Source organism: Brassica napus, chromosome C3 (assembly GCF_020379485.1).
Source record: "Brassica napus cultivar Da-Ae chromosome C3, Da-Ae, whole genome shotgun sequence".
NCBI classification, from domain to species: domain Eukaryota; kingdom Viridiplantae; phylum Streptophyta; class Magnoliopsida; order Brassicales; family Brassicaceae; genus Brassica; species Brassica napus.
The window spans coordinates 16,464,091-16,479,316 of record NC_063446.1 but is presented as its reverse complement, the minus strand read 5'-3'; the positions used below and the strand labels follow the sequence as shown (position 1 = coordinate 16,479,316).

The 15,226-nt window shown below is 37.3% G+C and overlaps 2 protein-coding genes across 3 annotated transcripts; both read left to right on the top strand.

Moving 5' to 3' along the window:
* Nucleotides 1–102: 102 nt before the first annotated feature.
* On the top strand, nucleotides 103–3,766 carry LOC106447282 (tropinone reductase homolog At2g29320-like). Of its 2 annotated transcripts, none has more exons than XM_013889172.3 (10): nucleotides 103–345; nucleotides 424–631; nucleotides 696–742; nucleotides 825–915; nucleotides 1,003–1,109; nucleotides 1,215–2,430; nucleotides 2,535–2,742; nucleotides 2,835–3,051; nucleotides 3,145–3,251; nucleotides 3,339–3,766. In XM_013889172.3, the coding sequence occupies exons 6-10, from the start codon at nucleotides 2,366–2,368 to the stop codon at nucleotides 3,528–3,530; spliced, it is 789 nt and encodes a 262-aa protein (XP_013744626.2). In that variant the 5' UTR covers nucleotides 103–345; nucleotides 424–631; nucleotides 696–742; nucleotides 825–915; nucleotides 1,003–1,109; nucleotides 1,215–2,365; the 3' UTR covers nucleotides 3,531–3,766. The 2 variants fall into 2 exon arrangements, with proteins under 2 accessions (XP_013744626.2, XP_048608701.1); XM_048752744.1 differs by having other exon boundaries at nucleotides 696–915; nucleotides 1,215–1,344; nucleotides 2,365–2,430.
* A 9,013-nt stretch (nucleotides 3,767–12,779) lies between these two features.
* Nucleotides 12,780–14,483, top strand: LOC106447279 (tropinone reductase homolog At2g29370). Its single transcript, XM_013889169.3, has 5 exons — nucleotides 12,780–12,999; nucleotides 13,145–13,352; nucleotides 13,699–13,915; nucleotides 13,987–14,093; nucleotides 14,192–14,483. The coding sequence occupies exons 1-5, from the start codon at nucleotides 12,908–12,910 to the stop codon at nucleotides 14,369–14,371; spliced, it is 804 nt and encodes a 267-aa protein (XP_013744623.1). The 5' UTR covers nucleotides 12,780–12,907; the 3' UTR covers nucleotides 14,372–14,483.
* Nucleotides 14,484–15,226: the final 743 nt, after the last annotated feature.

Genomic DNA, 15,226 nt, shown 5'->3' with positions numbered 1-15,226 from the left:
TATTTAAAAAATAATAATAGTTAACTTATGATATTTCAAGCATTTTCTCCAATTTTAGTATATGCTTATAGTATACGACTACATTGCATTTCCACCACACATACAAACTCCTTTTTCTTGTGTCGGCATACATACTCAATCATTCATTTCAGACTTATCTTATCTTTTTAATATAATTAATTCACACTTAGTGATCTTCATTTTATAATATATATATATATATATATATATATAATCTATGGCATTTCTAGTCATTGCAAATAACATGCAAAAGGTAAAGATGGATAAAAGGTGGAGTCTTCAAGGTATGACTGCTCTTGTAACCGGTGGAGCGGGAGGAATCGGGTTTGTTTTTCTTCCTATTGATATCGTCTTCAATGGTCAAGATTTTAAGTAATATTTTTTTGTGGAACGCCCGCTTAGGCATGCCATCGTAGATGAATTATCTGCTTTTGGAGCTAGAATCCATGTATGCGACATATCTGAAACACTGCTCAGTCAAAGCTTAAGTGAATGGGAAAAGAAAGGGTTTCAAGTGAGTGGCTCAGTCTGTGATGTAACCTCGCGTCCCGAGAGAGAAACATTAATACAAACTGTCTCCTCATTGTTCGATGGCAAACTCAACATTCTTGTAAGTAAAGCATACACGTTGAAACATTTTATTTTTAGAGAAATCATCTTTTGGTTCAACGTAGGTAAACAATGTGGGCGGACTTCGTGAAAAACCAACAACAGAATATGGGTCAGACGATTTCACTTTCCATATCTTAATAAATGTGGAAGCTGCTTTCCATTTTTGTCAGCTTTCACTTCCTCTCCTATAGGCTTATGGATTTGGAAGCATTGTCTTCACTTCATCTGTTGCTGGGGTTGTATCATTTTCTTGTGGATATCCCTTTATGGTCTAGCACAAAGGTAACCAAAGTACTACTAGAGGCAAGATTAACAAATCAACAAGGATGCTCTTTTCTTTTGTTGATTCATAATACAAGTCTTGTACAGGAGCTCGGAACCAGTTAGCAAGAAATTTGGCATGTGAATGGGCAAAAGACGGCATAAGAGCCAACGCTGTTGCCCCTAATTCTATCAGGACTCCTTTGTCTCAACAAGTAAACAATAAATCAACTTAAAAAAAATATCCTTAACAATTAACAACCTCAAGTCCTATAATCATTCTCTCAAATTTTGTTTCTTGAATTTCTTGATGACTTCAGTTTTAAGGAGGCATTTTTCAGTAGAACTCCACTTGGTCGCATTGGAGAACCAAATGAGGTTGCTTCACTAGTGGCATTCTTGTGTCTACCTGCAGCTTCCTATATTACTGGTCAACCCATTTGTGTTGAGGTTTCTCCTATCAACCATATGCTTGAGAATGGCCTTGCCGCTTGTTATAAAACCGTTTTAAGAAACGGAAAAAAAAAAAACTGTCTTTAAAAGTGTCCGTTATCTAATAAAAATTCTCACGCTGTGAGTTTATGCACAAAAATATAAACGAGTTTGCTTTGCCATTGTGGAGATGCTAATCTTGTGGTATAATAGTGAGAATCTTAGCGACCACGCACGGCTCTTTCAATTTTGTGGTAATAGTGGTAATACAATCGTAAAAATCTTTGAAACAATTAAATTTAAGCTCAGAACTAAGCCTTTACATGTTCAACTCATCACGTGCGAATGAAGTTAGTTTTGAAAGAGACAAATGCCTGTCTCTTTTGGTAGAAGATTTTGATTTAAAAGCCAATTTGGCCTTGGACACTAGCTTAGATATTTTAGTCATATTCTCTCTTACGCATGACATTTCCACCACACAAACAAACGTAATCATTAATTATGGTTTACTACTTATCTCAGCCAACATTTATCGTATGCAGAGCCGGACCTGAGATTTTCGGGACCCTATTCGAAAAAACAAATAAATTTTGATTTTATCTAAGAATCAAAAGAAAAATTCTCTGGTGTTCTTATGAACTTGCGTTTACAAAGAAGAAGCTTTTTTTCTGATGAGTTAAATTTTTTTTATTATAATATGTATAAATCATTTAAATGAAAAATAAAATAGAGAAAGTTGAATAGCTTACGTGCTATTGTTACAGACCCACATAATATTTTATTCTGTACACCACAAACCAAAACTTTGATTTTCAATTTGCCTTGCGCACATAAGATTATATATATTAATATTAATTAACATTATATAAGCAAAAATTAATTGGAAGTGGGGGACCCATTAGTTGGGGGCCCCATACGAATGTTTTGTGAGCCTTGGTACAAGCCCGGCTCTGATCGTATGTATATTATATAGACCTACAAGTAATGTATATTATCTTTGGCATTTCTGGTCATTCTAATCACAAAACAAAAACAAAGAATGGATAAAAGATGGAGTCTTCAAGGTATGTCTGCTCTTGTAACCGGTGGAGCCAGCGGAATCGGGTACCTTTTTCTTCTCTGTTTGATGTGTATCACCTCTTTTAACCTTTCTTCTAATTCTATTTAATATACAAACTTAAGGGACTTAAAGTTTGAGGAATGTCTAGGTATGCCATAGTAGAGGAATTAGCTAATTTTGGAGCGAAAATCCACGTACGTGACATATCTGAAACTCTGCTCAATCAAAGTTTAAATGAGTGGGAAAAGAAAGGGTTTCAAGTCAAAGGCTCTGTCTGTGATGTAACCTCACGTTCTGAGAGAGAAACATTGATACAAAATGTCTCCTCCCTGTTCGATGGTAAACTCAACATTCTTGTAAGTAAATGATCTTAATAAGCAAATAAGCAACTAAAGCATAGTCGTGAACGGAACTTTTCTAAAGAGAAATCTTCCTTTTGTTCAAATAGGTAAATAACGTGGGAGTACTTCGAGGAAAGCCAACAATAGAATATGTGGCAGAAGATTTTGCTTACCATAGCTCAACAAACTTGGAAGCTGCTTTCCATTTTTGCCAGCTTTCACATCCACTCTTAAAGGCTTCAGGTTATGGAAGCATCGTCTTCTTGTCTTCTGTTGCAGGAGTTGTATCATTTGAGTATGGATCCATTTATGGTGTAACCAAAGGTAATAATAGTTACTACTAGATGCAGTTTGCATGACTGACTAATCAACAACTTTTTCTTCATTTTTTATATTTTGTTGAACTTATTTTATTAGGATCTCTGAACCAGCTAGCGAGAAATTTGGCATGTGAATGGGCAAAAGACGGCATAAGAGCCAATGCCGTTGCACCTAATGTTGTCAAGACTCGACAGTCTCAATCTGTAATAACAATATATAATTTACAAATCTTGTTTTGTGAATTTAGCAACTGACTTCCTCTAATCCTAACTCAATTTTGTTTCTTAAAGTATCTTGAGGACGTCAGTTTCAAGGAAGAATTGTTCTGTAGAACTCCACTTGGTCGTGCTGGAGAGCCGAATGAAGTTGCATCGCTAGTGGTCTTCTTGTGTCTACCTGCAGCTTCCTACATCACTGGTCAAACCATTTGTGTTGATGGAGGCCTCACAGTTAACGGTTTCTCCTATCAGTCACGGGCTTGAGAATGGCCTTTTAAACTTGAATAAAAATCTCACGATGTGAGTGTGTATACGAAAACATAAACTTTTTCGCAGTTCCATTAGTTTATTTTCTTCAAAAAATAGAGAAGCATGCTTAATTACTGATCCTTTTAATGATTTTCAAATTTATTCAACCAAAAAACAGTTTTGTACAATAAATTCTTCTTAGTTTTCTTTAAGCTATGGCTTTATATAAGTAAATAAACATTCTTCTTGTATTAGGAACTTAATTTAGCTAAAGGTGTGGTTCTTCAAGTTTTCTTTATCTCCATCAAGTTGCTAGCCATTTTTGCATCGCATCATCATATTGAACTTTAGGGTACAAAATCCCAAATCTGAAGTTAAAAGGAATAAGGGATATTATTAGTCCCACATCATGTGAGATGATGGTCTTTGGGTAATATATATGTGATGATGGTTTTGGGTCATTACTAGTATGGTATCAGAGCCCATCATAAAAGCCAGCAGATGATTTCCCACATAAACAGTTTTCTAACTATATAGCCGGTAAAAGTAGCTTATTTTGTTGCGGTATGTCTGACATGTTGGGTTTTGGCTTTTTCCATTGAACTGTTTTCCATTCACATCCCGAGAGGGGCTATTAGAGTCTCACATCGTGTGGGATGATGGTCTTTTGGGCAATATATATGTGATGTGGCAATCCTTCACTCTTGAGATAGCTTTTGGGTATAAGTTAGGTCCATTACTAATAGATATCCCCATCATCGCATCACCATATTGAACTTTTAGTACACATTTTTTTCTAAAACAGAGAATCTATTTATTATACTTTGTCAATCATATTGGCGAGATATTGATGAGCTAGTGAACGCTCGCTGTGTCCATTTCTCTCTCTCCAGAGAATAAATCACAACGGAGAAGATACAGCCGAGTCTTGTCCATCCGCATTGTAAGTGACCAACTCAATGAGATGGTTCTAATTAGAAGTGTAAGTTGATTCGAGCATATGGTCACTAGTAGTTTCCATATCTCTTCTGGATAGGTACAGCTGAAGAATAAGTGATTTCTTGTTTTGATGGATCTCGACATAAGATACACGATATGTTGAAGAAAAACACACTTGCAGCGGAATATACTTATTGTGTTCCCCGTACACAGTGTGAACATGTGAGAAAAATAATTCGACAATAGTATGATATACAATAAATAATAACTAAATGAGACAAGTATTTTTTACGTAGAAAATATCTTCAATGTGCGAAGGAAAAATCTATTGGACCATATTCTACTCAAAATCCATTATATAAATGCGTATGATTACAACTACTACCTCCTTGTTCACACACGAAAACAGATCCAGAGACTCTAGCTACAAAGATGTATCTCCAAAACAAGATACCACAACAACAAGAGAGAAACACAAAAGCTTCGAAACAAGCAGCTATTAAATGACCTAGCTCACTAGGATTACTGCAACCAGAAACTAATTGCACCATGCAAATCCAAGATGAACAAGTCAACAACAATTCTGACAAGTTTCAGCTCAATCAGAAAAGATCTTATCTTGATTTACTAAAAACTCAAGACAACACTAAAAACATGTAGTTTTAATAATTTATGCTACGGTTAAATTGGTCAAATGAGATACATAATCAGTCATTTTCCGTGAGCGGCATTAGAGCATCAGCAACAATAGGAATTCTCAACAATCATCTCTTACTTTATTATATTGATATTTTAACAAAATGAATTAACAAAATGAATATCAAGTTTTATTTTTTCAAAATATTACACCACTAAAAACATGACACGTGTAGAAATTGTTTCTTTCACTATGTGAAAGTTTCTTCCATAAGAGACGTTGTTTCTTTCTTTTTTTATATTATATTTTCTATTTCTTTCTTAATTGTTGTGAAACAAGAGAATATAATCTGTATGTTTATGAATAAGTTTATGTATTATTCATAAACATAAGGAGCCCTTTATATATAGAGAATTACACCGTCATAAAATAATGGAAAGACTAAAGAAAAGAAATATAAATATGGAAAGAGTACAAATCATAATCTAATAAGGAAAATGCAAGATGTCGATTCTCTCTCTCTCTCTCCTCACGGTCGACTCTCTCTCTCTCTAGCATTGGGCCGGTTATGAACCGGACCGGTTATGGACATCCACAATATGATTTATAACATTCCCCCTTGGATGTCATAACCATACAGAGTTTGTAATACGCTTTAGATGTTGCTTCATTAAAACCTTATCAGGAAAACCCAGTGGGACAAAACCATGGTGAAGGAAAAAGAGTACAACACGTATTACTCCCCTTGTTCTGAACATCACTGAAGGTCTTTCAGTCTACGCATCCCAATCTTATGCGTGAGCTTCCTGAACGTGCATGTAGGAAGTGATTTGGTGAACAGGTCGGCTGAGTTGTCATTGGAATGCACTTGGACGACTTGAACCTCGCCGGCTTTCTGAAGCTCGTGAGTGAAGAAGAACTTAGGCAGTATTTGCTTCGTCCGGTCTCCTTTGATGTAGTCATCCTTAAGCTGAGCAATGCAAGCTGCATTGTCCTCATACATCACGGTTGGTGCATCCTTGCCTTCGGTCATCCCACAATCAACTCAGATATGGTTGGTCATGGACCGTAACCACACAGACTCGCGGCTGGCTTCGTGAATAGCCAAGATTTCCGAATGGTTTGATGAAGTGGCCGCGATTCTCTGCTTCATGGAACGCCATGAGATGGTCGTACCACCATGAGTAAAGACGTAGTTGGTCTGTGATCGAGCATTGTGAGGATCCGAGAGATAACTTGCATCAGCAAAGCCAACTAATCCTTCTTTGTTATGGTTAGTATAAAATAAACCCAAGTCTTTTGTTCCTTGCAGGTAACGAAGAATATGTTTAATCATGTCCCAGTGCCTTTGGGTTGGACAAGAGCTAAATCTAGACAATAGATTCACGGCAAAACATATATCTGGTCGTGTGTGACTAGCCAGATACATCAAAGCTCCTATGACACTGAGATATGGCACTTCGGGACCAAGGACATCTTCATCGTCCATCTTAGGACGGAATGGATCAGTGTCCAGGCCGAGAGACCTCACGACCATGTGGATAGATAAGGGGTGAGACTCGGCCATGTTAAATCTCTTGAGTACTTTTTTTGTATATGCCATTTGATGCACAAGGATTCCATCTCTTATGTACTCAAGTTGTAACCCCAAACATAATTTCATTTTTCCTAGATCTTTCATCTCGAATTCTTTCTTAAGATATTCAACTGTTTGGGAAATCTATCCAAAAGTTCCTAGGATATTCAAATCATCAACATACACTGCTATGATTACAAAGCCCTGGCCGAATTTCTTTATAAAGATACAAGGGCTGATCGGATCGTTCTTATATCCTTCTTTCACTAAGTACTCACTTAGTCTATTGTACCACTTTCGGCTTGATTGTTTCAATCCATAAAGTGATTTATTCAACTTTATACAGTGTTGTTCTCGAGTACTCGATTTGTTTTTCAACTTTATACCCTCTAGTACTTTCATATAAATCTCATTAACCAGTGGCCCATATAAGTATGCAGTTACAACATCCATTAACCGCAAGTCTAATTTTTCTCTTATAGCCAGACTTATCAGGAATCTAAAAGTAGTAACATCCACCACAGGGGAGTATGTCTCCTCATAATCTATTCCTGGTCTCTGTGAGAATCCTTGTGCAACAAGTCGTGCTTTGTATCTAACGACATTACCATGTTCGTTTCTCTTTCTCACAAAGACCCACTTATAGCCAACTGGTTTAATATCATATGGTGTCCGGACTATTGGTCCAAAGACATCTCTCTTCTTTAAAGAGTTTAACTCCACGTTGATGGTTTCTTTCCATTTGATCCAATCTGATCGTTGAGTGCACTCATAAATAGACGTGGGTTCATGAGCCTCATTATCATCCATGATTTCAAGTGCTACATTGCATGCAAATATATCATCAATGTCGACATTCTTTCTGTTCCATTGTATCCCAGATAAGACATAGTTTATTGAGATCTCATTATTATCAAGACCTTCAGTACCTTGAATCTTGGCGTCCCAAGAATCAGGATTAGATACATCAGGGCCAGCCGCATCTAAGCATTCATGATCGGCCGCGATCGCTATTAGGGTTTTGGGATCGGCCGCAGCTAAGTCCTGGGATTTAGGAACGGCCACGGTCGTGTCTAGGGTTTCAACAACCTCGGTTTCATTCTCTGCACCTTTCTTAGTTTTCTGAGGGTTCTTATCTTTGGAACCTATTGGTCTACCACGTTTCAAACGTTGTCTAGACTCTGTAGCAACTTGATTGTGTCCCTCTTGAACATCAATTCTTATTGGTGCATTAGCAGCTGGTATATATGACTTAGTCACTCTTTTCGGGTCAGCAAAGGAATCTAGCAATTGATTAGCTAGCTTTTTTAAATGTATTATCTTTTGGACTTCTAAATCACATTCCTGAGTCCGAGGATCTTGCCAAGATAAGGATGCTTGATTCTATATAATTTCTTTTACCAGCTTATTGCTATCTCCCCCTAATGTTGGATGTTCGGATTCATCAAAATGACAATCCGCATACCTGGCCTTAAATAAATCACCCGTAGTTGGCTCAAGGTATTTTATAATCGTGGGAGAATCATATCTAACGTATATCTCCATCCTCCTTTGAGGTCCCATCTTTGTTCTCTGTGGTGGTGCAATTGGCATATAGACGACACAACCAAATGTCTTAAGATGTGATATGTCTGGCTCATGACCCGTAATCAATTGTAATGGGGAATATCTATGTTCACTAGACGGTCTTATACGAATCAGTTCGGCCGCGTGCAAGACCGCGTGTCCCCAAGCTGTGGCTGGAAGCTTAGACCTCATAAGCAATGGTCTAGCTATTAGCTGAATTCGTTTTATGAATGATTCGGCCAAGCCGTTCTGTGTATGTACATGTGCCACAGAGTGTTCCACACTTACCCCCATGGAATTACAGTAATCATTAAACGCTTGGGACGTGAACTCACCAGCCCAACACTTTCTCTTCCAAAGTATGGCCGTTTGTATTTAAAATCAACTTTCACATCATGGTCGAACCGGGATGACCAAGCTGGTCATGCCCGAGAGTAAAATTCTTGGTGGCCACACGGTTTAATATGGCATTGGCTTCTATCATACCGACCTTAGCATAGTACATGCCAGTAGAGAGCGCATGTATAGTCTCTAAGACTTTTTTATGGCCTTGGCTGATCTCAATGATCTGAAGGAACTCTTTGTTTCCTTCGCCCTTAGTCTCAATATGAAAGTCATTCATTCGAATGTCTTTAAAGCTCAATAGGCTTCTCTTAGAATGATACTTTAGAGACTTCTTTTATAAAAACTTTCATCCATTAATATTTAAAACAAGTTCAAAGCAATCAAAACATAGAAAACACAAAGCAAAGAACACAAAGAACATAGATGGCCGAAATCAACTTTGATCTTTTAAACAATCAGACGTTTCATACTCCATGAGTTCGTCTTGTTCATGATTGAAATCATCTTCACCATCTTGATAAGTCATATGAGCTTCAGGATTCTTCCCTTTCAAACTCTCTTGGTAAAGGTCAACAAGATGTTTGAGAGTCCTACATGTCTTAGCCCAATGATTATCCATACCACATCTATGACACACGGATTTGGTCGAGTTTTGTGGCTTGAAAGATGTGCCACGGCCTCGGCCATGTCCACGGCCTCCATAGAAGTTTCCCTGGCCACGGCCATATGAGTTGCCTCGGCCTCGACCAAACGAGTTTCGGCCTCGACCAAACGAGTTTCGGCCTCGACCACCACGTCCATGCCATTTTCCACGACCACGACCGTGTTGGCTATCACTCAGGACATGGTTCGACTCTTTCTTAGCCTCTACGGTCGCATGTGCCTCAGGTAATGGGTTTTTTCCAGAAGGTCTCAATTCACTGTTCCTCATCAACAGCTCATTGTTTTGCTCAGCGAGCAAGAGACAAGAGATCAGATTAGCATAAGTAGTGAAACCCTTCTCACGGTACTATTGTTGTAACAACACATTGCTTGGTGTGGAAGGTGGAAAAGGTTTTCTCAAGCATATCCTTATCCGCTCACCACACAGTTTCAACTTTGAAACTATCTTAAACAGGGCCGAGTTATACTCGTCCATGAACTTAAAGTCCTGGATTCTGAGATTCCTCCAATCATATGTAGCCTTTGGTAATAACACCGTTCTCTGGTGATCATATCTCGATTTCAACTATGTCCAAAGGTCTAGAAGATTCTCAATAGTCAAGTACTGATCTTTGAGACTCTTAATAAGATGATGGCGTATAATTAATATCGCACTGTATCTATCTTTCTCACTTGCATTATTGCCCTTAGTGATACATTCACCGAGTCCCTTGGATTTTAAGATGATCTTAGCATCAAGTGTCCATTGCAAGTAATTATCTCCAGAGAGACTTAGGGCAACAAAATCCAAGTTGTTGATTTTCGACATCTGAAATCATATGTTTCATAATTTAGATTTAAAAGTGTTCAAGCGAATGCAATCAATATGCTCAAGCAATCCGGATTCTAGGTATGATGCAAATAGGTCATTTTTATATGATGCATACATGTTCAATCTTAGCATTCAGATTCTATATGCAATCAGTTCGTACTATTATGCATGCATGATGCAAACAAGCCGCATGGCTACAATCTTAGCAAACGGTTTCAATGCAATCAATACAATGGTTATTCATTTTCAATCTTAGCAAACGGTTTTCTAAGAGTTCAATGTGTAATTTCAATCAAACAGTCAAGCAATGCAACAATTAGGGTTCATTCGAGAATGTATAAAAACTATCAATACTTGCCGGATCATTATCAAGACGAGAATGTATAAATCATTTAACCTAGCAAGCGATTTCTATTTCAATTCAAGCATTCGGTTTTAATCAATCAAACAAAATAGTACTCGATTTTAATTTCAAGACATTAGGGTTTCGATCAAACAATCAATACGACTTCAATTTGAAAATCATTCAATTGGTTTTATCAATTCAAACAACCAAATTCAAGAATGAGATTATCAATCCTAGCAATCGATTTCTATGTGATCAAATTCAATACGGTTTTAATTAATCAAGGCTAGCATACTATATCCAAACATACAATCATTCAAACAATCAATTTCGATTCAAAGCATTAGATTAGGTTTCGATTGTAATTCATTCAATTAATCAATTTGATTTCGAATTAGGGTTTATAAAATCGAATGTGTTTTAGTATTAGGGTTTTAAAAAATCGATTTCATGCATTCATGCAATAAGCATGTATGCGGCTAGCATCATGGATATTAGGGTTTCGATTTTGATCTTAGATCATTGGGGTTTTGAGATTCAAAACCATAAAGGTTTCAATTTTAATTGATCAAACAATCAATCTCGATCAGGGTTTGGGGTATCGAACTTATGATTATGAGCTTCGATTTACTCATTGGGGTTTTGATCTATTACCCTATGGTTTTGATTTCAACATTAGATCATACTATTAGGGTTTGTAGTTTTTATGGTTTCGATTCTTATCAAACAATCAAATTCGATTATGGGTTCTCTTTAAGGTTTCAAATTACCTTAACCTCAAGTAGGGTTGAATGAACCACCAAAGAGATGAACCGCGAGCTGGAACTGATCGGAACGCGAACTGATGTTGTCGCGAGCTGTCTGATTGCTGAGATCGGGAACGCGAGCTGTCCAACGTGCTGATCGGGTCGCGAGCTGTCCGCGAGCTGTCTGAGATCGTCTTGTTTGCGAGCTGAGGTTGAACAAGCCGAGATCGTCTGAGCTAGGATCAGGAACGCCTTGAGCTGAAGCTGATCGGGAACAGATTGCAAACAAGGATCGGGATGTAAGGTTTCACGATCAGGATTAGGATGGTTCGCCGGTAAGGATGTTCGCCGATTAGGGTTAGGGTTTTAGGCGGTTTGTTTTAGCTTAGGGATTTAGATTTTATCGTGCTGATAACGTGTATTGAAACAAGGGAATATAATCTGTATGTTTCTGTATTATTCATAAACATAAGAAGCCCTTTATATATAGGGAATTACACCGTCATAGAATAATGGAAAGACTAAAGAAAAGAAATACAAATATGGAAATAGTACAAATCATAATCTAATAAGAAAAATGCAAGATGTCGATTCTCTCTCTCTCTCTTTCTCCTCACGGTCGACTCTCTCTCTCTCTCTAGCATTGAGCCGGTTATGGACATCCACAATATGATTTATAACATTAATTACATTTTTAATATTTTTTAGTGATAAAAAATGGTGTGAGTTACCTTCACTGCTGATGCTTTTATTTAATATAAAGTAAAAAAATAAAAGTTAGCATCCTAAGATTTTGGTTTCCTCTGTATCTATTCTAATTTTCTTGTAGATCTAAGCGATTCGGAAAAAGTTTGCAAAATAATATCTATTTTTAAACCATAATAAATTTTGATTTTAGATACAAATATGTTGATCAAAAATGCTATGTATAATATATATTACAGTTATTTAGACAACCATGCTAATTTAGAAGATTTTGCAACAAATATAATATATAAATGATCCAATTGAAGAATATTAAATTATCTATCTTATTAATATATCAAACAACAATAAAACATGAACAAAATCAAACATATACAAACCGAAAACAATTATAAATGTTATATATTACTAATTAAAATAATATCCTAACGAAATTTTTTATGTTAAATGATTCAGATTATTAGGCGACTTTTGAATGAACTGAAAGGTTACAAGGTTACGTTGTTGGGATTGTGAAATCCCGTGTTCAACTCTATATTGTCTGATTAGTACGATATTGTCCATTTTGGGCCTTAGGCAAGCCCGCATGGATTTACTTTTGGTTTCCTTACCAAAAGGCCTCGTACAAATCAGAGTTGGACATCTCTTTATATATTAAACATTCTTTATTTAATTTTCCAATATGAGACTTAGTTTGTTATATCACATTTTCCCCCTCAAACTAAGGATCACATTCATCTCGTGTCCCACAACTGACTTGCAGAATCTTTTGACTTGATCTCTGCCACACACACCTCCCAATCCTAACTCGATGGATCTCGTTCCTACTCGAAGGGTATTTTGGTCTTCTTGCAGATTTCTCGTCAACCGCTCTGATACCAATTGTTGGGATTGTGAAATCTCGTGTCCAACTCTATATTGTCGGATCTCGGATCGAATCCGGATCTCGGATAAAAGTTTGAGGCCTAATAGGTACATCACTACAAAGATATATTATTATGACTTTTCTAGACTGAGTGTTTTCAATCTCCACGAAAGAATCCGACTGATAATCAGAAATGGCTAAGACAATGGAAAGCCTGGGAGACAAACCTAGATGGAACCTTGGAGGAAGGACCGCTCTTGTCACTGGTGGTACCAAAGGCCTCGGGTCAGTTCCAATCCTTAGTAGTTCAGTTTTGAATCTGGGGGCTTATTTCGATGTATACTAGTTCAATTTAGTCAAGAAAATAAAACCACTCGTGAAAAAAAGGCTCTATGATATATAACTCAAATTTCCTGAGTGATATGAACAGGGAAGCTGTGGTGAAGGAACTAGCCATGTTGGGGGCCAGAATCCATACGTGTGCCAGAGACGAAACTCAGCTTCAAGAAAGCTTACATGAATGGCAAGCAAAGGGGTTTCAGGTCACCACTTCTGTTTGCGACGTTTCTTCTCCTGACCAACGAGAAAAACTCATGGAAACCGTTTCATCTGTCTTCCAAGGAAAACTCAACATCTTTGTAAGTTTATGTATAAGCTCCTTCCCGTCCAGCTTGGATCCATAAGGGCAGAGCTGGCACTGAGTTTTACCATCATTTTTTTGGGTCCTTTTACACAATTGAAAAAAATTATGTGAAAAAAATTTTCAACCCCGGGTCAGCTTTTACCAGAAAATGATATATTCATAGAGAAAAAATATGTGCCAGCAAACTATGACAGTTGATCTAACAACAAACAAGAAATTTTGGCCCTAAAATAACTTACAAATTTACAGACCCCAAGCTAATGCTTTATCAGCTTGTAGTGAGAACCGATTCTCAATAAGTGCCAAATCATGTTGTGTTTGGTTTGTTTGGGTGTATATAGGTAAGCAATGTGGGAACGGGTGTTGTAAAGCCGACCATAGAGTGTACATCAGAAGAATTCTCGTTTATCATGGCTACAAATCTGGAGTCAGCATTTCATCTAGCACAGCTCGCGCACCCGTTGTTGAAAGCCTCTGGTTCAGGGAACATTGTGCTCATGTCCTCCATTGCTGGGGTTGTAAATTTGAGTCGTACATCCATCTATGGAGCAACCAAAGGCATACATATGCGCATACTCAAAAGTTAATGATCATATGCTTCTATAATAACATTAATTTTTGCATTCCAGGAGCCCTGAATCAGCTAGGGAGAAACTTGGCGTGCGAGTGGGCGAGTGATAACATAAGGGTTAACTCTGTTTGTCCATGGTTCATCACAACTCCTGCAACTAAAGATGTATATGACATAGAACAAAACAAAAACCTCACCAAAACTAGGGAAAATAATGATTATAACTATTTTGATGAATTTTAATTTATGTGAAAATGTTTCAGTTTCTCTGTGGTGAAGTAAAAGAAAAGGTGGAAAGTGTGACACCAATGGGGCGTGTTGGAGAGGCAAATGAAGTTTCATCGCTTGTGGCATTTCTATGTCTTCCTGCTGCTTCTTATATTACTGGTCAAACCATCTGCGTTGATGGAGGTTTCACTATCAACGGCTTCTCATTCCCTTAAATACATATATGTATAATTGCCAAGTTGTAGGATAATGTTTACATATATGATTCTCCTCTGTTGCTCGTGTTTACATTCAAATATTCAATATATGTTTCAAATTTTAGCGGAATGATGTGGAGTTTAATAGTATAATTCAAAGGGTTGTTGATAGTTTATAGGAGGTGTGCTTTGTTTGTGCTGCAAGGCAAAGACATGCGATTGGATCCTATGTGCCAAAGGCAATTAGGAGCAGTAGCTGTGACAAAAAAAATTGAGACAACCGGTAAGCTAGATTCAAACATCAGTTGGCTAAGATGATCAGACCAGCAGATTTAACTGTGCAAGCCAAAGTGCTGCAAATATTGATGTTCTTATGAATAAAGTTCTAAGTGTTTATGAGAGGCAAAACAGAAGAAAAGGAGAGTTTTTGAGAGTGAGACATCTCTCTTGAATAAACCAAGTCTCACATTTTGCTTATTAATTGTCAGGTTTCTTTAAGGGCCTTGAGTTTTCTGTAACCCTCCAAATATCCTGAAGCAACACAAATAAACCAATGATGGTAGCAAAACCAAGAAACAGAATCTCAGCTGGATGAGCATATTCTGATGTCAGTCAAAAACAAAAAGGTGTGGGCATATCATGAGATCATTTATGGGGCCGGGCTTGTATTGTTGAGTACATAAAAAAAAAAAAAGATGGATAGTATTGAAACTTTACTCATGATGCATTGTACAGCCATTTTGTAGGCAAGATCGTGTGGCCCCAATAGAATACAAAATCTTCAATGATGAAGTAGAAAAAGATTTTCGCACACACCACTTTCCTGCAAGAGTAATCACCAAAGATGATTTCATACATCAGATCAAAACGTAA

Bases quoted from the DNA above. Each gene is read 5' to 3' on its own strand.
- LOC106447279 (XM_013889169.3), top strand. From the start codon at position 12,908: ATGGCTAAGACAATGGAAAGCCTGGGAGACAAACCTAGATGGAACCTT. The intron at 13,916-13,986 runs GCATACATATGC...TTTGCATTCCAG, and splicing joins CATCTATGGAGCAACCAAAG to GAGCCCTGAATCAGCTAGGG. The intron at 14,094-14,191 runs GTATATGACATA...AAAATGTTTCAG, and splicing joins CAACTCCTGCAACTAAAGAT to TTTCTCTGTGGTGAAGTAAA.
- LOC106447282 (XM_013889172.3), top strand. From the start codon at position 2,366: ATGGATAAAAGATGGAGTCTTCAAGGTATGTCTGCTCTTGTAACCGGT. The intron at 2,431-2,534 runs GTACCTTTTTCT...AGGAATGTCTAG, and splicing joins GGTGGAGCCAGCGGAATCGG to GTATGCCATAGTAGAGGAAT. The intron at 3,052-3,144 runs GTAATAATAGTT...TTATTTTATTAG, and splicing joins CATTTATGGTGTAACCAAAG to GATCTCTGAACCAGCTAGCG.